A 24,282-nucleotide genomic window follows, 5' to 3' on the forward strand; every position below is an offset into this window, starting at 1 on the left:
TTTTCAGTATCGCTTTCAGTTACGGGATGGAAATATTTTGCGACATTTTTTAGGGGTTAGTCCAGTGCCATTTCATTCGCGAATGTTGAGTCTCTGCAAAAACCTAGTTTTGCAGATTGTTCAGTGATTGCATTGATCAATCAGTGAATCCATGCCCTCTGCAACCGTTACCTACATATTATGCCGTAGCAGCTGTGTGATTTTTTCTCTCACGCCAAATTTCACGGGACCAGTGACCCGCGAGCAAAAACACACTACGGCACCATTCGGATTCTACGTATTTAAATTGAGCTCGCTGTTTTAACTCGTGAATTTTTGATGCGGAGGATTTTAAATATTCAAAATCCGACGGGGCAGTCGTCACTGTGAATAGGAACGATTTGACCGAATCATTTCCAGCTTTGGTCGAACGCAGACCGATGGGAAGATCCATTTTTTATATATATTTTTGCTCTTTCATGTTTTGATTAAATTGTTAATGTTTTAAGGCCGTGGATGGAGTTTCAATCACATCAATCGGGTTTTACCCTTTTCAAAGAGGAACTTTCCGCTACGTTAGAAGGATGCGTTATCGACGCGAAGCGTGGACAGGGTCACAGATAAAATCTAAACCCCTATTATTTCTGATCAAAGACTTGTTTTTGCGTTTATATGGAGAATTCTGGAGTAGAAGCTGCAGGATTATACAGGATCAGGATTATATAGGTAGACACAGAATCTCTAAACGGTAATGCGCAGGTTGGGATAACGCTCAAAAACAGCGTCGGAATGCGTGTGAGAAGCTTTGTATGATCAGTATGGCAATGTTATACTACTGTATGGTAAAGTTCGAGACTAAACCGGTAGGTACCGTACTGATATAAGTTTACATGCCTACGTCAAACTATGAGGATGAAGAAGTTGATGACGTTTGCGAAGATGTCACGGAATTAACGAAACAGGTAAGGGGTGAAGAAAACGCTCTTGTTTTAGGGGATTGGAACGCTGCCGTCGGCAGTGGCCAGGATGGATGAATAATTGGAAAATATGGATTAGGAAATCTAAATAAAAGAGGAGAAATGTTTCTGGAATTTTGTATGGAACACAACTTAGTGGTTGTCAACACACAGTAACACACACTTGAAAATATACTTTATTATTGTAATTGTTAGATTTCCGTTGGCTATATAAAAATTAAATACCAGTATATTTGCAGGTTAATGACTTTTACTTTTTTTTTAAATAAGTAGTTTTAATATTTTTAGGTTTGGAAAAATAACAAACTTTGTTTTTTTAGTAAGTAGTGTTGATATATTTTGGTTAGGACAAATGAAAAAAACCTTTGCTTAATTAATACGTAGTGCTGATATTTTTAGGTTAGGAAAATAACAAACTTTGCTTTTTTTTAATAAGTAGAGTTTAATTTTTTAGGCTAGGAAAAATAAAAAAAAACTTTGCTTTTTTAATAAGTAGTGTTTATATTTTTAGGTGAGGAAAAATAACAAACTTTGCTTTGAAATGAAAATACACAACCTTGGTAACTTTTCCCTGGAAAATTATCTATTGGTACGACGCGTATCGACGCTGAGGCGTCATTCTCAAGTACCAAAGTACTGAGGCGTCATACCAAGGTTGTGTATTTTTATTTCGACCTGGATTTTCACAAAGTAAAAGCCGAATCAATTGAATTTAACTTTGCTTTTTTTAATAAGTAGAGTTGATATTTTTAGGTTAGGAAAAATAACAAACTTTGCAACTTCACTTTTAATCGTCGACTAGTTTCGATACACTGTATCATTTTCAAGGCTATCGGTACAAAACTCATTGGTAATTGGTTATACACCAGGTCGGGTGGTGGTTACGGTAGGGTTGGGGGGGAAGAGGGGTAAATATAGTCTTTACCCGGCGAATGATGTCTCTTAGTTTAACTCGGGCTGTCCACCGGGTGAAATTCTCCATTGACGCCGCATTCCACACATTTTTCCGTGTCTCTATTCTAATTCTCTTGGAGCGTGATGGCAGTATTTTATCCGTGAATGCAGTCTTAGCTTGGGCTCTGCAAAAATTAATTAAAGGCTGATTTATTAAATATCTATTCCTGAAAATCTTACGTCTCTCACGTCCGTTCAGCGGTCACCCCAAGAAGCGTTCACTTTTCTTTTATCCAGTTTTCGCTGTAATTAACTGGAATACTTTGATGGTGAGGATTCCGATTTTAAAATACATCCTACCTCTAGCATTGATGTTTCTTGTGGTGCAAATCTGTCGGTGAGTCTGTTGGTGTGTGTAGAGTACATGAAGGCGTAACTTTGTCTTGTTTTTGTTTGTAATCGTCGTAACCAAGAAATAGTTTTTGCCAATTTGTATTACAATACTTTCAAATTATTTTGCTGCACCCTACATGTAAGTAAAATACAGGGATTAATTTCATAAAATAATTTCGCGTCATACCTCAGGTCTATGTGGTACAATTTTGAATTTGCATGAGGATGTGAAGTGTTTATTAACCTCCGATTAAATTATTTTCAAACTGAAAAATCTTTTTTTGCAAAGCTTTCTTTTTTTGGCAGGGTAATATGACCGATTTCTTTCGTGTTTTGAATAATTCTGTTTCTCACGGTTTATAGTTCATCAATTAGTTATGAACATGTTTTTTTATTCTTTAGGCACTTTTATGTATTTTCCGGCACTAGCAAGTACTGGAAGATTTGTAGGCATAGTTGTGCTCTCATTTATTATTTTTCTAGATTGGGGTGGGAATTATTTCAGTAATAAAATTACAAAATGTTTTAATGAAAACAGTCATTTCTCCAAATTCCGTATCTTGTCACTAATTTTGAAATTATTTTACTCCTCTGTCCATCCTCAAGCCAATTGCATGAATTGATTTCCCAATTATGAAATAAAAAATGACTATCAACGAGATATTCATTATATATATCTCCCATTGACGATAAATCAGGTGCAGGCGCGAGATTTTCCTCATTGTGTATTTTGCATCATATTCTTGTGGTCGGCTTGCTGAGGTCACTCCTTCAAATTTACTCAGCATTGGGTAACTTCCTTTGGAACTGTCAGTAACATGTGAAAGTTTTGGTAGTAATCCTGACGAGGTTCCTTTTAATTTTACACGTTTCTAACTCATCTATACTTTTTCTTAACGAATAGTTCCGCTTCAGTCTTTGAATATTCGGAGAGTAATGCTTTTCAAAGATTCCTCGGGAGTCTTCTCCGAGCGGAAACGCGCATTCCATTCTCCAAAACTTTGATTCGTTTTCCCACCGTTTTATACCTCACCCATTAGGGTGGTCCTTATTTTTAAAGTTTTCGAATTTCTTTTGGGAAGTCCCCCAGTTTTGTTCCATTTGGTGAGAAAATAAATCATGGAAATTATTTTTGCAATCGGATCGGCCGGGAAAACGTGCCGCATCGCACCTAAAGTATTGAGATAGGGTATTTTTGGGTGTTTTTCGGACATAACTGAAGATGATGTCACTCACGGATTATTCTATTACTTTTTTGTCTTCTACAACGGCTCGTTAGACATTTTCAGAATATCGCCTCAAATTTCTTTCATTTCTGCCCTTTGGTTCCCGAGATATCGCACCGAGAGTGATCGCGCGCCACCCCAGTCAGACACTTTGGGTTGCACGCGGGTTGCATACTCTCAATTTTTGTTGATCATTCTCACTCGTCGTAAAAGCATAAAATTCTTTAGATAAACTTTAAACTTCGTCAATATAACCTTGAACGTTATATTTACCACTGCTTATCACCAAAACGGACTTAGTAGCAGTGGTTTATTCTATCTAAATCTTATATCTAAGTGCTCCTATCTAAATTCAGCCTGAATGTTCGCAAAATCTTTAACTTTGGGGCCCGAGCGGCGGTGATTAATAACGTCCCATTTTGAGAAATTTCTGATCTGATCCCCTGATATAAGTTGGCAACTATCCCGCATAGGGAATAATTGATATCTTTCATTTCTGCCCATTGGTTCCAGGGATATCTGTAAATGTTGTGTACAAACTAGAAAATTAGATTTATTTGATGAGGCATTTTTAGTTGAAGGTAGATGGTAGGTGGTAGATGAGGTGGATAATGAGGATGAGGTGTTCGGCTTCCGTATTTAATGAAATAAAAAGTTTTTTGTTAGTGAAATAAAAATTACTTTTTGTTAGAATTTCATAAATCTCTTCCACCAATTTAACTCCTCATTCAGGATTATCACTGAATATTCGCAGATATTTTACTAGCTTTAATCATTGCTTATATGAGTTGTCACCTTTCCAATCAACCGGAACCTTCGATGTAAATGTCACAGGAATATTGAATCTTTCGAAAAGATTTTTCGAGTGTCGAGAAATAAAATCCTAGAGTCCCTTGCGAATGAAGTGGACGATATCATTTGGAGGAAAAGAAATTTGTTTCGGTAACTCGTCTCCATTATCCGTTATATCTGACTCTAAGGCCTCTACCATTCGCTTTTTCGTCTCCACTGGTACATTTTCATCGAAAAATGAAAAGACTACAGCTTGTGGGGAAAGGTACCATAAATGGTTCCGAAATTTGCTCAATGCCCTATCATTAATTCCACAATCTGTAAATAAGGACCACCCTACTCACCCATACTTTCTCCTCTTGCCTAGTATTTTATTTATTCATTTCTCCTTACTACATGGTGTTATCTCTTGCCTGAAAAATTTGCTATTGGCAGAATCCTAAAATCAAATTCTTCTGGTCGAAATTTCGTTAGCCTATATAATATCGAGCATAAATGGTTACAGCGAAAATTCCAAATATATCTGTTCTACATTATATCTCTCTTATTTTATGGTATATTGTCATCTGATTGCAGCCTATCCCCAACCTTGTTTAATCTATATATAGATGACGTTCTGAGAACATGAAAGGAGAATAATGTATCACCAGGCATAGAATTGGGACCATCTCAATGCTTAAATACAATGCTGTTTGCTGACGATAAGGTTATAATACAAGATAAAGAGGGCACACTCCAGATGGCAGTACACAGACTACACCAGTTGAGCAAACTATACAACCTGAGCATTTCAAAAACCAAAACAATGACTATGGAATTTTTAGGAAGCAACCCGAAACGAACAAATTTTTTTATTGAGGATCAAGTCCTGGAGCAAGTGTCGCACTTCCAGTACTTAGGATGCGATATAACTTATGACGAGGAAAAAGATATTATAAATAAGGTCAACACTTTCCAGAGAACATGTGGCAAAATTAGAAGAACTCTAAAAATCAAAACAAGAAAAGAGAAACAAATAAAATTTTATAAAGTGATGGCAGTCCCTATTGTACTCTACCGATGAGAATTTTGGGTACAAAAATAGAATGAATTGAGGCAGATAGAATAATTGGAAATGAAATTTTTAAGATCAATGAAAGTCTGCACACGATTGGATAAAATGAGAAACACTCAAATAAGAGATGAACTGGGTGTCCAGGAAGTCACTGACAAACTACAAGACTACAAACATAGATGGAAGGAACATATACTTCGAATGCCAAATAAAATAATTCCCAAACAAGCAACGGAATATCAACCATTTGGCAAGAGAACTATAGGAAGACCAAGAAAAAAGATGGGAATGTGGCGCCGGAACACGCTTAGTAGCCTAATCCTGGAAGGAAGAAGAAGAAGATTGTCATCTGATCCAACGTAGTATCCGTGCGTTTGAAAGATATGGCTAACTTCGTCGGAGAGCAAACTGCTCTTTTATTCACATAGGTTTAATCTAGTTTTCCATATACGGTCTGACAGTGATTCCCATCTGATTTCTTGTTTATGTCAGTAACAATAACAAGATTATCGTTACTGATTTTTACATACCTTACTGCTCTTCCATGTAGGGGAATGAGGGGCAAGAGTACGCATCTAACAAACAATTATAAAAATTATGCATACAGGTTCAAGCTTACTTTTATTTTTTCACAATTTGTTCCCTGTTTCGTATACTACAATACATATCTTCCATTGCTGCAGAATAAATTAATAACTGGAGTTATTCAGCAAAATATAAGAGAAAAACAAATAGGAAACTTGCCCCTCAGGTGGGGCAAGAGTCCTAATCACAGTTTTCAGATTTGAACTTTCTCTTTCCATAAAATGAGGTGCAAGGTTCTTTCCTCCATGTTTTACACTCAAAACACATTATCCAATTAACAATTGGTGGATCTGAGTACAATTTTCCACAACCTACATAGTCATTATAATTTATGTGAGTAAACTTCTCTCGGGTTTCCCACCGGGTTAAAGGCTTCATAATGGCCGACGTTTCGAGCTCCGACTCGGCGCTCATCATCAGGGCTACTGGATGCTGTGATGCGGGAATGGGCCTGCTTATATGCTGCCCTCCTCCGGTCAGGTTCCTCGGGATTGGCTGGTAGTTTCCCGCCTGGTGGGGTTGACTCCGGATTGGTCTGTCCGTCGTATCGTCCTTTCCCTGTATTCGGTCAGTTTTTTTAGAACGGGTTTCCAAGTGCTGCTAAGGGAATACCCTGAATCGCGATTAAAGTTCTTCCTCTCCAGTTTAATTTCGATGGCTTCTTTGGTGAGACGGTCCCAAAAACTTTTGGCATGACAAAGTATCTCTGTTTTTTCAAATTGAATTTTATGGGCGTGTTCGACACTATGCTCAGCAATGGCAGATTTTTCTAGCTGACCAAGCCTCAGATGCCGCTTATGTTCTTTAAGCCTGGTTTCAATGGTGCGGCCAGTTTCTCCAATGTATGCCTCACCGCACTCGCAGGGGACACGGTAGACACCAGGAATCTTGAGACCGGCTGGGTTCTTCGCTCGTACCAGCTGTTCCTTCAATTTCATGGGAGGCTTGTGGATGGTCTCGATGTTGTGCCTCCTGAGTATCCTCGAAATCTTCCCCGAAACTGATGAGACATAAGGCAGGCACGCTCTTGCAACCGGCTTTTCCTTGTCCTCTCTATGGCGCTTATCCCGTGGTTCGGAGGTCCTTTTAAGGGCCATGGAAATTTGGTGTGCATTGTAACCATTTTGTGCAAAGGTTTTCTTCAGATGTGCCAACTCCGAGGGTAAACTGTTTTGGTCAGAGTTCATGGCTCTATGAAACAGGGTTGTCAGTACAGCTGAGCGCTGCGAAGGATGATGGTGACTGCCTCCATTCAAGTACAAGTTGGTGCTTGTCGGTTTCCGATAAACGCTGTGGCCAAGAGTTCCATCGCTCTTCCGTTGGATGAGAATATCCAGGAACGGTAGCCGGCCATCCTTCTCTAGTTCCATGGTGAAGGTGATGTTGGGATGCCGGCTGTTCATGTGCTCCAAGAACTGGTCAAGGTTGTCCCTCCCGTGTGGCCACACTATGAAGGTATCGTCAACGTACCGGTAGAAATACTTCGGGCGTAGCGGAGCTGAGTTTAAGGCCTTCTCTTCGAAATCCTTCATGAAGAAATTGGCGACGGCGGGGGATAGAGGGGACCCCATGGCAACTCCCTCAGCCTGCTCAAAGAATTCACCGTTGAATTGGAAGTAGGTGGAAGTTAAAACGTGGTGAAATAATTTCACTGTGTCGGGTTCAAACTTGCGTTCCAAGAGACATAGAGTATCAGTCAAAGGAACACGGGTAAAAAGTGACACTACGTCTAGGCTAACTAGTAGGTCTGTTACCCATCCAGGTATTTACAGAAATATTTCGGAAAAGGAATCTTGCCTCATGCGGACTCTTGCCCCTCACTCCCCGACACGTTCTTTCTCTGTTTTAATGATATTTAGGGAAACAAAAAGGATGGAAGGGCAATAACAGTTGTTCCAAGACTCCCGAATTAAATTGAGCCGTAAATTCAGACCAAAATTGCAATTTATGTAAATAATTTGATTGGTGCAAAGGAGAGACTAATTTTGACGATAAATATCTTCCCAAATCAGCTACTTTCTCGTAAGTTTACGATATGAAAAAGCAAAAGTAGACGCCCCTTTTCATGGTTTTGCTATGTAATTTACCCTATCTTCTAACTCAAAATTATCCATCATCTATCGACAATTATTAAAATGATAAGTAGAGAACTTGCTATTCGATGTGATCAAGTACATTTATAATATGAACGCATAACTTTCATAATACGCAAAACTTTTCACGCCCACTTTTCCTAAGTTGGCGACGTTAACTTTATATTCTACCTCAAAATTATCATTCATCTATCCGTAATTATTGGAAGGTATTTAAAAAACTTGTGCGATATGGTCTCGCAAGTTAATAATATGGAAACGCAAAAGTTGATGCCCATTTTACTCTAGTAGGTGACGCCTTTTACGTTATCCTGTACCTCAAAATTATCCGTCATCTATCGAAAATTATTAAAAGATATCTAGAGAAATATTTGTGCGATGTGGTCTCATTAGTTTATTAGATGAAATCTCAAAAGTTGACGCCCACTTTTAATGAGTTTGTGACGCCATTTACTTTATCTTTCTAAATTTTATCTTGATAGCCATACTCTGAGATAGATACTAGGTATAATGCGTTCTTCGCCCTGCTCCATCCCTTATAGCCTGCGCCTTCCAAGATTTCCCTGCCTTAGCACAAAACCCCGGGGGTCCCCGCCAGCAATTTGCAGCTCCCGCCCCTCCGTTTAATCAGCGGCCCGTGGCCGTAACTCTTCTCCCCTCCGCCGTCCACCCCTCCCACCACCCGTTAGATACAAACCCTGTGATCTCCCTCGGAGACAACCCCCTCCACTTGCGAAATTCGCTTCGCCACGGCGCGGCGGCTGAGGAATTCTGTCCGAAATAGGGGTAGGGTGGGTGGGGAAAGGGGCTCGGGCTATTGGTTGCCACTTCGTCGCGCATCCCTGAGTTCTTCCCTATGTTTTGCAGTACAGGCATGCTAGACATAGACCGCACTGTTCGCTGAAATCGGGAAAAAGACAGTTTTCGAGGCAGTTAACTTTTGAACCATAACCGTCACCATATATGTTATTACAGAAAGGTCTTTTTCTGTCATTCCGTATATTCTCCGTTAAAACTGCAACTACAGTGATAAATGAGGAATCATTTTAAACGTTCAACCACCGGCTTCTGACGAAAAATACATCCTCAATCATTAACCCATTATTTTTCTTAATAGTTTCGATTTTTCCATGTCGATTACTCGCTCGAGGAATATCAACTCCACATATTTTTTTTATACTAAACTTCAAAAAAGGTTTTAAAACCCGTTAAATCCATAACTAAACCAAATGAACGTATCATAGCTAGAAAAATATTAAAATTAAAATCCAAGAAGTACGAAGAAACCCAATTACACCGCTTTATTAATATACTTATTCCATGATAGCGTGTAAGTACGAAATTTTCGCACGGGTTATCTAGTCATTAATTATCAACATAGGTCGAGTCAAGTTTTCGAAGAAATTGGCTTTTACACTATCACAATTATCCACTTTATTCTCATGAGTGGTGGAGTGAAGTTTTTGGGGCGGTTAACTTTTACGCCATCACCATTATTATCATGATTACCATGATTGGTCAATATTAGTTAATTGAGAAATTGCAATAATTCCACAGGAATTATTCGAAAACGACGCGTTTCCTTGTGCAAACAACATTATCAAATGCCCAACCACATTGTCAAGCATTGATATTGGCTCTTGATAATGTTATCATGCTCGAATAACTAAATAATTTTATCTATTCACTACCTACATTCACAGACATCTCGGAAGTCAAAGTAAGAAAAAAAATGGTGGAAAATATCTTATTTTACGAAATTACATATCAACGCTAAAATGCTTTTCTCTTGATGCGCTTTAAAAGAATTTTTGTTGCAAGTACGGCTTGTCGTGAAGATAATCTCCAGAGGAAAACCTACTCTAATTCCTTGTGGAACCGACGTGTTTTGATATCTTCCAGTTATTTGGGTGATAATTAACTGTCAAGTTATGCAGGAATATAATTTACACCTTATTGCCTTTGAAAGGGCTGCTGAGGGATGAGAAAATAAGTAGAGTACGCCAATGAATCATTGATTATAGGGTCCTTACTTGGATCATACTTCGTCGCCTAAGCAATGATATACTTAAATGCCACCAATTACCCGAAGATAATTTTTAACTTGATGCATACCTCGAGTAAATATGAATGCTTCGATACCGAAAGATTATGCAAAATACTCGGAATTACCTTACATGTTCCCTAGTAGAAAGATGATCATACGCTGTTCCAGAAATGTAGCAGTGAGAAAATTAAGAAATGCCGTTCTACAAAGATAATATGTTTCTCCGGTAAGCGAATTGGATCTATTTTAAAATTACAAACGTATTCCCTCCTCCTCCTATGAAGGATTCCGAAAAAGACATTTCAATGCAGTCTTTCCTCTATTCATACACTTTTGTTGCCTTCAGGTTAATTTCGCATTTGTTTTGGAGAATCGCTTATTATTACACGCTTTTTATTAACTTGCTTCGTCTGTTTGTCTGCTTTATCGATGAAATCTCATAATTGATTTTTAACCCACTTCACATTGTCGGATCGGCTTGAAATTTAGCACAGTTGCTCGCTTCTGATGACAATGCTATTTTCAATAATCAGACATTTTTAATTTTGTTCTATCGTGATCTAATTAATTAACTAACTCTCCGAACGAAAATAGTTTTTATATTTCTGAGTAGTTGGCGCTAAATATTATTTATTGTGGTTGACATTTCTTCAACAGCTCTGGTTTATCGATTACATGATTTACCACTAAAAAGAAGGAAAAAAAATATAATAATGGAAAGATGTAAAAAATATATTTTTCCTAAAACAGTATAAAATGTACTAATAGGTAAAAAATAAGCTTTACATTACTTGGTGAGTAAAGCTGGGGTGCTGATTAGGTTTAAATTTTAATGTTTCGTGCCAATACCGCCTATCAGGCTCTTATACAGTGATTTATTAAAAAAATAATCACCGTCTGCACTATATTTTCAGAGTGATTTAAAGATAATTTATTTATATTCATGACAGTTAATACCGATTGCGCAAACGTCGTGTTTCTCCAATCAATTTTTATTTTACTTTTATTTATAGGTGTCTAAATGGTGCAGCGTAAATATTTACATCGTGAGTTGAAGTTTTTATTAATATTTTTTGTCTTGCGATAATTACATACCAAGTTTTCCCTGTTATCGGCAGAGTACTAGCATCCCCACATCGATTCTCTAGTCATTCCGCTTTCATCGTTTATTTCCTGAGCTCTCATCGTGAATACTAAAGTTGATGGGTGACTAAGAGTATCTCCGCCTTGCTCCCTTCCTTAAGTTCATCTCATTTGCATCGTGGCCTAATTTAATTAATCCTCTTTCAAATCATCGTCGCTCATACAATGTGAATATTAATCCTCCGGTGCCTCTAAATGAAATTCCTACAAAATTTTCTCTGAGGTCCGAATTCTATATCCATTCACTCTGTGGAATGCTTTCACGGTGAAACGAGTTTGTGCATGGACTTTTCTCGGAAGAATGAACGAAGAAAACGATTTTTCTTGCTATAGTCGTGTTTGGCTACGAACCTCTTGATGTCTTTTGCTCATTTTAACTAACATCGACTCTTGGTTGCTCTCCATACTTCCTCCTTTTTCATTAAAATTGTTCCTTTCCTTGACATAAAAGAAGTAATGATGAAATTATTTTATTTCCCTTGATGGCGATGAGAAAATAGGTAAATACACTAAATAAAGTGTGTAAATTACTACTATTCTTTTTATTTTATTATTTTTCTGCATTTCCACTTTAATACAAGTGTAATAGTTATGAATGCATGCCAGAGGGTCCTATGGAAATGAATTGACTTTGAACTCCGTACACATCGTATGGGATTAACCCTTTCTAAACCAGAACTGATTTTGGGAGAAATCAATTTTCAAGAACTTTCATTTTGAAAACTTGAAAATTTTACACTCAACTATAATTATCGGGGCAGCTAAATATTTCGTCATTAAAATTTACACAACAAAATAATAGGTAGTTTAGATATTTCCTAAATAGAACTGAAAGTTGATGTTGCTTGAAGGAACATTCCCAGACGGCACAGAATCCTCCGTATCTAATTCGTATGCAGATAGTATCCATTGACTACCGCTCCGTCGCTTTTCGTCAATGGATACTATCTGCAAACGAATTAGATGCGGAGGATTCTGTGCCGTCTGGGTCGGGTTATGAAGGGTTAATTCTTTCTAATGTCTATTGAAATATTATATTACTGAACCTATGCCGTTTCTGCAAATTAAAATTTGGTTTGTGCATGTTTTTTTATCAAAAGACTGAACGGAGGAAACAATTTGGATGAGAAAATAGAAATAGAAAATTAAATTTATTATTCCGGAACAAGTGTATCCCTTATGAACGTGCATGATTGTAAATATATTATAGCAAAAAATATTGCATAAAATATGAAGATTTAAAAGATACATCGACATAAAAAAAAAGCGACATAATATTTGACAAAATATAACAAAATATTTATCAGCAAGGTAAGCGTATGAAAAACACATGAAATACATCTGATTTTGTTAACTTTAGTGCAATAAAAATAGGTAAAGGTTCTGCACACAAAGTGTGTGCATAAACGAATATTCTTTATACTTCATTTTTTTTATCATTTCATATTTACTAAAAGTGTAACGTTAGATTATAATTATGCTCATATTTTTGTGTTTAATAATTATTAATGCAAGTGCATTAGTAAGGGCCAAAAGTTCCCAAGGTAATCAATTGCTCACCTCTTCCCAATTAATCAATTCCCACGAAATCTCTTCCAACGAAACCGTCTCCCCTATATAGTTAGGGTAGAAGCTAAAACTCTTATACTTTCACAGCACTCTCGACAAGAAATGCGTAGAAATAACTAATGGAAGTACTAATAACTAATTAAACCAATAAGTCGAGTTTTTCCATTTTTTCCAATTTTCTTCCTAGATTTCTTCTTTTAAGCAATGGGCTTTCTAATAACGTTGTATGTTGTCTGGAGGAAGGGAAATTTTCATACGCTAGTAATTCGAGTGTCCGCTATTGCAGGTTATTGAGGCAATAACATGCGGTTTCTGCTGTCCGCGTTCATTATTATGAGTGTCCGCTGTTTGAAGATGTCCGTTATGAGATTTCACAGTAATTCCTTTCTCTATCAAACCCTGTCGCTTTCTGTGGCATCGATATTTGATGTAAATATACATATTATTTGTAATATTTTTGACTCTATGATATTTATAATCATATGTGTTCGTAAGGGTCACACTTGTCCCGGAATAATAAATTCATTTTCTATTTCTATATCTTGCACAACATGCATATTGGTTCGGCTGTGGGGTAATATCATCACGTGCCGTTATCTCTAATATACAAAATTCTCGTGTCATGCTTTTTTGTTTCCAAACTCCTCCGTAACGGCTGGGCCGATTCCTATGAAATTTGGTGTGTGTTCAGTGGGACTAAGAATATGTTGTAAACTATTTTTCATTCTTCTCCAGGGCCCATGAGGCCCTGGAATGGGCCCTAAGTCATTTCCATAAGAAATACATGTAAAGTTCGTTTTTAGTGACTGTAGACCCTTTTCCTTTTGCATATTTAAATTAGTGGTAATGGTCACATCAAGTTGAGACATATACCATTGGAAAGAAAAGTAAATGCAAATTCTTATTCTTGCAATCAAATTTCGTTTTATAAGTGATTTACGATGATATCTGAAAAACAATGCATAAAAATACTGACATTTTAGCGTTTTTGGCTTACTGTCCCCTTGACGACCGTCAGTATTGTTTATGTAGTTTGACATCTCTGCGATCAATACAGTTTGCGATACCAGCGAAGCTTTAAATTATCCGCATGAGTTTTTGAATTTATTGGATTTTCCAGGCATGCCGTTTAAAACAAGGTTGCATCTCCAGTTGAATGTGCTTCGTAATTTGAACCCACCACGGCTGTGCAATGGTTATTTTGACAGGTCGTCATCGTTCACAGCGCTACATTCCTCTTTAAGTCATATACTACATCCCCACACACTTACAATAAATCTGTTATTTTTTATTTGACCACCAAAATAATCACTAGAAATAATTTATATGGCTAAACAACGATTGCCTTGTCAGCTAGTATCGTTATGAACTTCAAATGTTCGAAGAGTGAAATCAATCGTTACCGTCCGATCGTTAGGTTTCCCGCATCTTTCCGCTCCGGTGTTTAATCAGCTGACCGCCAATTTCCGCCTCGCAAGTTATTGCTTCGACATCCTTTTATGATGCACTACACGCGTACCGCCCTTGTTCCTCTCTTTGGTGAGGGGTACAAGGCGAGGCGGGGGTTATATTCAGCGCGCCGAAGCGTTCGTGTTGGTGAGGATTAGGTGGAGAGGGAAACGGATAGGACAAAGTTTGTCCCAGAAGGCAAGAAGGGAGTAGGAGGAGAAGGTGGTGGTGGTGGCTTCCGTCGCTAGGCGGCGCGTCTGTGCCGGCGGGGGTGGAAGGAGTAGTGTCGGAGCATCGTATGCGCGGGACGGTCCCAAGTTGCCTAGTGCTTGATGAAATTGCATTCCAGTGCATGAGGCGAAAGAGGCAAGCCTCTCCCGGATGGTAGTGGAAAGGTTCCTGGGGTTCTAGTGGGGGTGTGGGTTCAGGGAGACAGGTCGTAAGGGTTTTTTTGGGGGGGGGGGGAATCGGGGTGGTAGAGGGTAGGGTGGGGGTGGTGTGGGTCCCTCTCCTTTTCCGCTCCGGCCGGAGGAGAAGCAACAGATATCAGTCGTCTCTGTGCCGCCAAACCACCCTCTATCTTCCTTCCTTTATATGTGCGTTGCTACTCACTCCCTCTGTGATACTGCTGGTTACCCACCATCGTGTAGTCGAGAAGTCTCCTCTTCTCCTGCTTCAATCACTCCACGAGAGGAATCATAATTTTCCTTTCCTCACGAAATTCTTAGATTCTTAGCAGATAGATTCTTGTACCCAGTGGCCTAACTAGAAATTTGCTTTGGGGGGGATGGATAAGAAAATAACCTCAGTTTATATCAATCACGTCATTCGCGTCCCTTTTTAAACTACAGGATACTCTCTCTTTGTATCATATGTTTGGAATATTACCAAATTGCCAAAATAACTTCTCCTAACTTCCTTTATATCTGAGTCTCTTCTCACGCCCTCTGTGATACTGCTGGTTATCCACCATCGTGTAGTCGAGAAGTCTCCTCCTCTCCTGCTTCAATCACTCCACGAGAGGAATCATAATTTTCCTTTCCTCACGAAATTCTTAGATTCTTAGCAGATAGATTCTTGTACCCAGTGGCCTAACTATATGCTTTGGGGGGAATGGGATGGATAAGAAAATAACCTCAGTTTATATCAATCGCGTCATTCGCGTTCCTTTTTAAGCCACAGGATACACTCGCTTTGTATAATATGTTTGGAAAGTTACCAAATTGTCAAAATACCCTCTCCTGCCTTCCTTTATATCTGCGTCTCTTCTCACGCTCTCTGTGATACGGTTGGTGAACCACCTTCGTGTAGTCGGGAAGTGTCCTGTACTCCTTCCCTCTTCCAACTCCAGGCTCGGAGGAATTAAAATTTTCCTTTTCTTACGAAATTCTCAATGAATAGAAATCAGAGGATAGAAGATAAAAATTTCTAGTTTCCGGCCTCGGTGGCGGCGGGGTAAAGACTTGGCCTGCCAAACAAGAGGTCGCGGGTTCGAGTACCGCCCGGGTAGGGTGCCTCTATCTAGGGTATGGATGTTCGTTGGACTATCAAGTTAACTACTCCGATGTGAAATGCCAATGGATCTGTTTTCGGAAATGCAGGATTAAGTGAATGAATATATTAATATAAGTTAGCATTTTAAGTGTTTATATAATATAAATCAATTTATTGTAAAACAAGAAACGCGTATGCTGTCTTTATTCACAAACTGGCATAAATAAATAGACCTTATTTGTCTACATACGTATGTTTGGATAATTTCTATAACATCACTAGCAATGGCATGTATTTATTTACGGAAGGCAGTCTCGAGACAGGTGCTTGTACCTTTGAGGCTGCCTTAAGCTACGAATTAATTGTACATAAACAATTCAATAGTTATGGAATAAATATAAATTATTAGTATGCTTTTGAAGAGAAGAGTAAAGAGTAACATTAAAATAGTAAAACAAAAACTGGGAGGGATGGATAAATTCTGTTATTTTGGAGGCAGGATAACGAGCGATGGGAGGAGCAAGAAATAAATTATCGGCTGAATAGTCCATTATAAAGAGAGCATTACACCAAAAGAAAGATCTTCTTATCACGGGAAATTTAAATATACAAGTAAGGAAATGTTTAAACTTTTCTCGTATTTCCGAGCGTGTGAGATATTCTAAGAGCGACGACGTTTCGCGAGGAAACCTGAGAAAAGTTTAAATATTCTTAGTGAAGAGTTCTCGGGATCGCCACCGGGTCAGGAACAGCATAACTGCCGACGTTTCGATGTCCGACTCGGTCATCGTCCTCGGGGCTGTGAGTCTGTGCCTCAGGGCTGTTAGGGCTGTGACTCAAACCCTGAGGACGATGACCGAGTCGGACATCGAAACGTCGGCAGTTATGAAATTCCTGACCCGGTGGCGATCCCGAGAACTCTTCACTAAGTCTATTCGCCGGGAAAGCACGAAATCTTTTTAAATATTCTGTTCGCCGGGAGAGTGTAAAATCATGCATAAGTAAGAAAATGGTTAGACAGGACTTACATTCGGAGTATGCTGCTTTACTTAAGTGGGGTATGGACTATGACAGCAGCGGAAACTTGAAGGATAGAGGCTTTCAGAATGTGGTGCTACAGAAGAATGATGAGGATCAAATGGATCGACCCTGCAGGTAATGAAGAAGTCATAAGAAGAGTATGAGAGAAGAGGGGCCTCGTGAAAACCTTGATAATGAGACGGAACAACCATATAGGCCATATCTTGAGACATGATGGCCTGATGAAGGCAATCGTCGAGGGACAAGTGGAAGTCAAGAACGGAAAAGGAAGACCTCGAACAAAATACATGGATCAAGTAAAGAAGGATGTGAAAGAGATGAAATACGTAGGCGTGGAAAAATTAGCTAATTGGATAATTGAGTGGTTATCTGCGTCAAACGCAATTGTCGAATATGATTTGATGCTTTCCCGGCGAATAATGTGGGTAAACTCTTCTCGGGATATCCACCGGGTTAATTTATCCATAATAGCGAACGTTTCAAGGTCCGACTCGGGGCTCATCCTCAGGGCTATTTTTTTTAACAGAATCATAATTGCTCTTCGTTAAGATTGCCAATTGCCTACTAAAGAAAGTTTATTTTATACTTTGAAAATCTCGTATTATGTTGTCACACATCATAATTTTTTAATTCTTACCTCAATAGATATTAATATTACGTTCCAATCCGCGCTCACCCGTCAAGCTCTTCCGACTCATTTCTAATGCACCAAATCATCACCCTCACTTTATTTTCCGAGTGCTCTTAATGCTTATTTAAATCTTAATTTTTAAATTTTATGTATTCCGTAATATTTTTGAAAAAGGGTGTTTATTTTTGCATCAAAAAAATTATTTCAGTTATATTCAATAATAATAAAAGGTGAATGAACGTTGGATCTCGATATGGAGTGTAAGGTCGTTGAACGCTACGATCCATGTATTGCGTGGACTGTTAACACGCCTGTTAAAATTTAGTAACTCTACGTGTATCATTTAACGCATACCCGAGCGTCATTAAGCGGTCATTATCCCGTGTATTTTATGACCGCGTACATTTACGTTTCCGCGCTATAATTTCCCAGTATCAACAAATATGTTCTCTCACGTCTGACCACAAAATTACGGTCCTGAATGGATGTTAGGATAACGCTTGTGGTTGCATTCCTATGGTAATATGGGTTGTGTTTGTGATCTTCGTTTAAAATCGTATTTGATCGTTCATTACAAGTTACGCGTACAAGCAGAGAATAATTCAAATTAATTTGAAGGATTTTGAATTGATCATGGCGATAAAGCTTCCCTGTGGACATCGAGGCAAAAAGTTTAAAATATTATTCCATCCGTTTGCGTTCATAGGGTTTAGGGCCCAATGAAACACTTTTTTCGAGATATATGCGTTTTATAAATGTATTTAGATGAGATCCATGCATATTATTTTCCAGTTTGTGCATCGTTTTTTTAATCGTGCAAAATAAACGAAATATTGGCTTTTCCGGAAATAGACTTTTGTTTTATAAATGTATAAAGGTTTACATAAAGTCAATTTTCCTGCAAATTGCCTGATTACCATTCAAAAATCTTCGAAATTATCCATTAATATTGAAAAAAACTTTTGAGACCATATTTTTGGCATAAAACGATAATGGGACATTTTTTCATGTCAAAATTTTGGAAAATTAAATGCTATGTGATCGAGTATTGTAAAGTTTTTATTCCTACGATAGGTTGCATTCATGTATAACTACTTGTGAAGTATTTGTGTATAAATGTGAGGATTTCTTCATTTTGTCATTATTGGAAGTTGTTGGCGGATACTTGTTAATAACTCGTTGTCGTGTAAGTTTCCTCGGATTTGTTTGAGGCCTCTTTAAAGAATAAAGTAGTGTTATAGAGGCATATTAGCGATTATGTAGTAAATATTGAAGCGTTGGTTGTTCTTTATTCTAATTTCCCTATTTTTGAATTTTACAAGGCCCATAAATGTCTACTATGAATGTTCTATTCCTTAGTAATCCGAAACTGTTTCACATCGCAATATAGTTGGAGTTCAGGAATTAGCATTCCATCTTCAACTAAATTATCTGTGTGCCCTTACATACCTTATGTTTTTACATACCTTATGTTCAAAATACCTTATGAATTTTATTTTGTTAAATTACTTCCGGAGATTATCAATTTTATTTCTTCATCTTCATACTACCCTGAAAGTAGTCTCAATAAACGTAAGGCCTTGTCTAAGGACTGGGGTCTAAAGGGGATGTTAGGTCACCAGCCTTTAACAAAAAAAGAAAAAAAAAAGATAATTAGAAGCGCGTACTCTGTCCCACGTAGCATTTATTGCAACCCTTTATTGTTCAGGAGAATAAATAATTTCCACACTTGTCCGTTCGGGAAAATATTTCTCTCAATTACGGTTTCTGTCAGACAGAAATACGGTGAGGTTCTTGGATGATGTTCCCCTTGTCACTCTATAAGTTATCTATTCTAAATTGCTCAAACAATCAATTCCTAGCCCATAGCCTCTTAATCTATTACGGCCGCCAGCCTAATTCTTCTAAAAGCTGTGTAAACGATCGTAGCAATTTTTGACGACCAGATAAACTTTAGTCATTGTTACGCAAGTGATGTTTATCCTTTAGTCCCCTTCCCTTTAGATTGTGCGTCTAAGTGATTTCATCCTTCGAATGTTTTCTTCTACACTAATCCGAGACAAAGAAGTATTTAGTGCGTTTGATTGAGACGCCAAATTTTCTCGTGGGAAACGGATTTTCTAGTTAAAAACGTTCATAATCGCGTCCCACTGTAACGTTTTAAAATATTTTTACTGAGAACATGTTCAGCATGCAATGGTAATAAGGTATCTTTTAAATCTCAGACAGCTGGAAAAGTTGGTAAGTTTTAAATCCGGAACTTAGTAATGGAGTTAGTAATCTTTTATCTTCAAAATTAGCATAATGATCCGCTTAATCGCACATTTGTCGGTTTAATGCGTTTTGTTTTTATCTTTTATGAATATGGAGACTGGATAGACATAATCCATTGTTTTTCCCAGCATTTTTACCCTGAATTTTTTTTCCCTTAGGTTGAGTGATTGCATCCACTTAATTTTATATCCAACGCTAATCCTAGAAAACGAAGTCGTAGGTATCCCGCCATTGGGGTTTCGTGGGCTTGATTGAGAGTCTTCTCCTTGAGAATAAGATTCTCTCGTTCCACAGGGCCTTCTTGAACGAGCTCGTAATCAAGTCATACGGTTACGCTTAGAAAATGAGAATTATTAATTTAAATCATGTGTATAGAAGAAAATGATTATATGTCTTGTTTCAATTTCGAACCGCTCAAAAAGTAAGTATTTTATGATCGAGCATTTAAAATTTTTATTCATAAGGCTGGTTACCATTAATTTATGTCTAAATTTATGGATTTATGTTTTATTTTCTTGATTTTTTTTGGCATATTTGCGTTGTAGTTTAGTTTTCGTCTCCTCAGTTGCAGGCTTAACTTCAGCCTAGATTACGGTTTTATTGCTCTGCGGCGGTCTATAGCATTGGAATAACCATTTTGCGATATTAATTGGAAAATAGGTGAATGCTTTATCTATTTCTCCCTAGTATTGACTATAAAACTTCCGCAAATGTATACTATTTATCAGTCTTTAATTTTGTGCAGCAAGATAAAATGAACTTATGACTTTCCAAATTATTCATGTACTTGATTAAACAAAGCTTATTGCATATGGGAATTAATTGGATGTGTAGGGGTCCATATTTCATCGCCATCAGAATATTCAGTAAACTCCAATTCACGCAACCTTAACGGCTGAATACATTTGATTACGCATCATTGTGCCCGAAGACAATAGCTATTTTTTTGCAAGTGAAGTTTATCCTGCATTCACATCCCTTTCGGATGAGATTTAGTGGGTCGACTGAGAAGTTACCCCCAACCTAACGTTTTGTCCAACACTAATCCGAGACAAGAAAGTCGCATGTATCCCGCCATTGGACATTCCGTGTGTTTGATTGAGATGGTAGCCTTATTCGTGGGCATCGGATCCAAAACACAAGTTCGTCGGGGCCTCGTTGAACATCCTCTTAATCGAGTCCTGCGGTTAGGTTCGGGGGAACAATGCACAGGTGCGCCCGTATTCGGCGATCTAAAGTTTAGATATTTGTATGCATCCGCAAACCGTCGGGGTTGGTATACGCGGGCCATTCATCACATAGAGGAACTAGGGAAATCTTGGAAGGGTGAAGGTTCGTTTGTGGCTGTGAAGGGACAGAGGACGTACTCTGGATGGAGGTATTGTTCTATTTTGGCTATACCTGCCGTATCTTCTGGAAATTGCACTTGAAAATCGAACCTTTACGTAAAAGTTCTCATGAAAGTACTTTTAGTCATACTTACGAAAAATTTGGTTACGCGAATAGGCGTATCATTTTATTTTGGCTTTATGTGTTGTATTTTCTGGAAATTGCACCTGAAAATCGAGAATTTACGTAAAAATTCTCATGAAAGTACTTTTAATCATGCGAAAAATTAGGTTACTTGATTGTTTGTAGTATCTGTGTTGAAAATTTCACTGTCCATCGTGGTATCGATGTGTATGGTATATTTTATTCAAAATGACATTTTTTTCCGAGCAGAACATGGTATGTATTTTCTTTTCTTTGCCCTAATAGGTCTTCCTAGATGATAATAAAGACGTTTTTATTCATTCCATTATGTCTCTCGATTGCAGGCCTCTTCAGCTTAGATTACGGTACATTTTCTGCTGTCTGAAACCATTATTAAGGATGTCAGGTAATATTCGGAGGTAATAGTTCATGGTGTTTAAAGATTTGTTGCCATTAAAAAAAAACTGTCAGATAATGGGATGAGTCCTTTGCTTGTTGTTTTGGTTTTTTCACTGTGTACGTCATTATGGGCTTATTCACTTTCCTCGGACCCTTCGTTGTATGTAATACCTCTCGCGCGAAAATGCGTCTTAGTTCTGACTTGCGTAGACAAGCTGCTTTTTGAAACTTATGAATTTTTTTCATGTTTGTGTAATACAAACTTTAATCGTAGAGCCGCCTTAAAAATTGGCATCTTTTCAATTTTTCCAGGAATTACGGGGAGGGGGGGGGGGGACGGGGTACATTACCCAGATATTCTTTAGACGCCTTCGTGAGCTACCTGCCTCAACAAAGCATCTACAGAAAAATCAGTGCAATATTTTTATAATAAAATATTCTTCCATTTCTGTTGGAACAGCAAATCATGGTATCACTGCATAGAGGCGTTTTATGCACATAAATTACGGTTAAAATCGCCAATTATACCTTATTTTCCTGTGAAAGTCGGATCAATTTGTCCGTCAGCGACGTGAGTGGCGACTTATGTAAACCCATTTAAATGCGCGTTGAGTGACAACACATTTAGAAGCATACTTGAGGATCCTCTTCTGCAATATTCGTGCTTTCGCAAATGACTACGTGGTGTTCCCTACCCCATTCCTTCCTTGCCTATCCATATCCCTGGAGGCGGCGCACAGTGGGCGGAAAATAAAATCAGAATCTAATGTAATTTTTGCTGTAGACCAATCAGGGGGCTCTCTTAAACAAAATGGCGGAAACAGAAAAATACCCTTCTTTAAATATTAAAACTGCTGAATGTAAGACAGTAATAATTAAGTATTATATTCCTACAAGTAATATCAATGAGGTAAAAACTTCGATACATAACCCTGAAAAACTTTTCCGAGAAATATCGATACGCGGTATCGATAAAATATCCCATATTTAGGAATTTTATCAATGCATTCCACTGAAATTATATAAGTATTTTTAATTGCTTTCATTATGAATTAAAACATTTCTGTATCTGAAATGAATGAAGTCGGCGTAGGGCTCTCATCGCGGCGGCGCCTCCTATCCTTATTCCTTTCTCTGTCATTCCCATCTTGAGGTGTGCAGGCGTGAAGTGTCGGACTTATGTCCCGGCCCTCAGGAGTTAAACCCCCGCGACCCCTCCCCGGATATTCGTTTCCGCTGCCTCAACAAAGCATGGCTCGCCGGGAAACAATAGATTATGCCAGAGCTGGCTGTTATCGTCAATTTTACAAAGGTGAGGTGATTTCTTACGGCTAGTCAATTGAAAATTAATTAAAGTCTCAAGTAGCCGAGGAAAATTGGTTCCACTCAAGAACACGGAGCTTGCGTGCTGGTTTACCAGGGAAATCCAAGAGGAATACCAACTACGGCCTCTCCACCAGAATACCCCGCTGTGGTGGTTTGCGGGAATGTAACCTCCTTGGCAGTGACCACCAAAGACGCACACACAGCCCGGATAGTATTCTTTGCTGGGGCTAAAGGAACCCCGCTAAGAGTGGTAAGGTATTTACCTGGGATCCCTCACAGGGTTGATGGGACCCAGGGAGGGATGCCATGTTATTCACACGAAGACTCTTAAGAGTTAGAGACGCACTGAAGAGTTCATTTTAAATATCTTTGCGAATGAAAGGTAGACTATAGGTATAAAATTTTATTTTAATTGGAATTTAGGAGAGATAACAAGAGAAGACTAGTATAATTGGTTCCGTCAATAAAAAAACTGTTGGAGATAGCATAAAAGATATTATGATAAAATACGGTATCAACAACAGGCATCCGCAGAGAAGTGTGGCTTTGTATGGAAGCAAAAAACAGGCAATGGGGAAGCCAGGCGAAATTAATTTTTTAATGGCTTTTGAGTCTTGGTGCCAGAAAAGACTGCTTCGCTAGACGAACTCTTACGGAGGTCAAGCCACAATAACAACGGTCATTTCGGTAAAAACCAACGATGAATATAAATTAAATAATATGACAACCAAATTTGTAGCTTATTTAATGGAATTCATGATTTTTAGCTACGTGGAAATTGAAAAAAAAATATTTCTTACCACCTAAGCAGCAATCAATATACCAACAATATACAGAAAACATTATCGGCCTTAATCTATAACATACGTGCAATATTCACGTTAATCTAATTAATATTGTATGGATATCCGTCAAATATCCAAAAGACCCCGCCCTTCAACGTTGAAGCGATGTCCAACAGTGGTCATAGAGGTCCATATTACAACATCTCTCAAATATCCTTACAAAATCTAATGAGTAAATTATGCATGTTCTTATTATGGTTTTTGGTAATCCCCAGACACACATACAAACCATTTGTGCTCTTCAATTCTATACGGAACATATACCACCTATGGATACTGCTTGGAATTACAATTCTTCAATATCACGGATATTACAACTTGGATATCTATATGTAATGGTCTTTTTACAACTTGTCGTAGGCTTTACACATAGGATATCTATTTAAAATTGTCAAAATATCCATCATGTAAAAACAACGTGTTTTTATACGATAACGACTATTGTATCGTATCGAACGACCAGACGACGCTGTAGTTTACAGGGGAATCCGTTCAAGCAAAGATAGGGATGAACTAACGAACGACCTTGCTGCTATCCAAGCGTGGTGCGATGCATGGCAGTTAGAATTAAATTAGAAAAAAATGCATGGTAATGAAT

General features: G+C 38.1%; 1 protein-coding gene across 1 annotated transcript; it reads right to left on the minus strand.

The window, feature by feature from the left end:
• Nucleotides 1-5,622: 5,622 nt before the first annotated feature.
• On the minus strand, nt 5,623-7,471 carry LOC124168703. Its single transcript, XM_046546970.1, has 2 exons — nt 6,679-7,471; nt 5,623-5,636 (listed from the first exon to the last, which is right to left on the minus strand). The coding sequence occupies exons 1-2, from the start codon at nt 7,469-7,471 to the stop codon at nt 5,623-5,625; spliced, it is 807 nt and encodes a 268-aa protein (XP_046402926.1).
• Nucleotides 7,472-24,282: the final 16,811 nt, after the last annotated feature.

This window comes from Ischnura elegans, chromosome 12 (assembly GCF_921293095.1).
Source record: "Ischnura elegans chromosome 12, ioIscEleg1.1, whole genome shotgun sequence".
Lineage (NCBI taxonomy): Eukaryota > Metazoa > Arthropoda > Insecta > Odonata > Coenagrionidae > Ischnura > Ischnura elegans.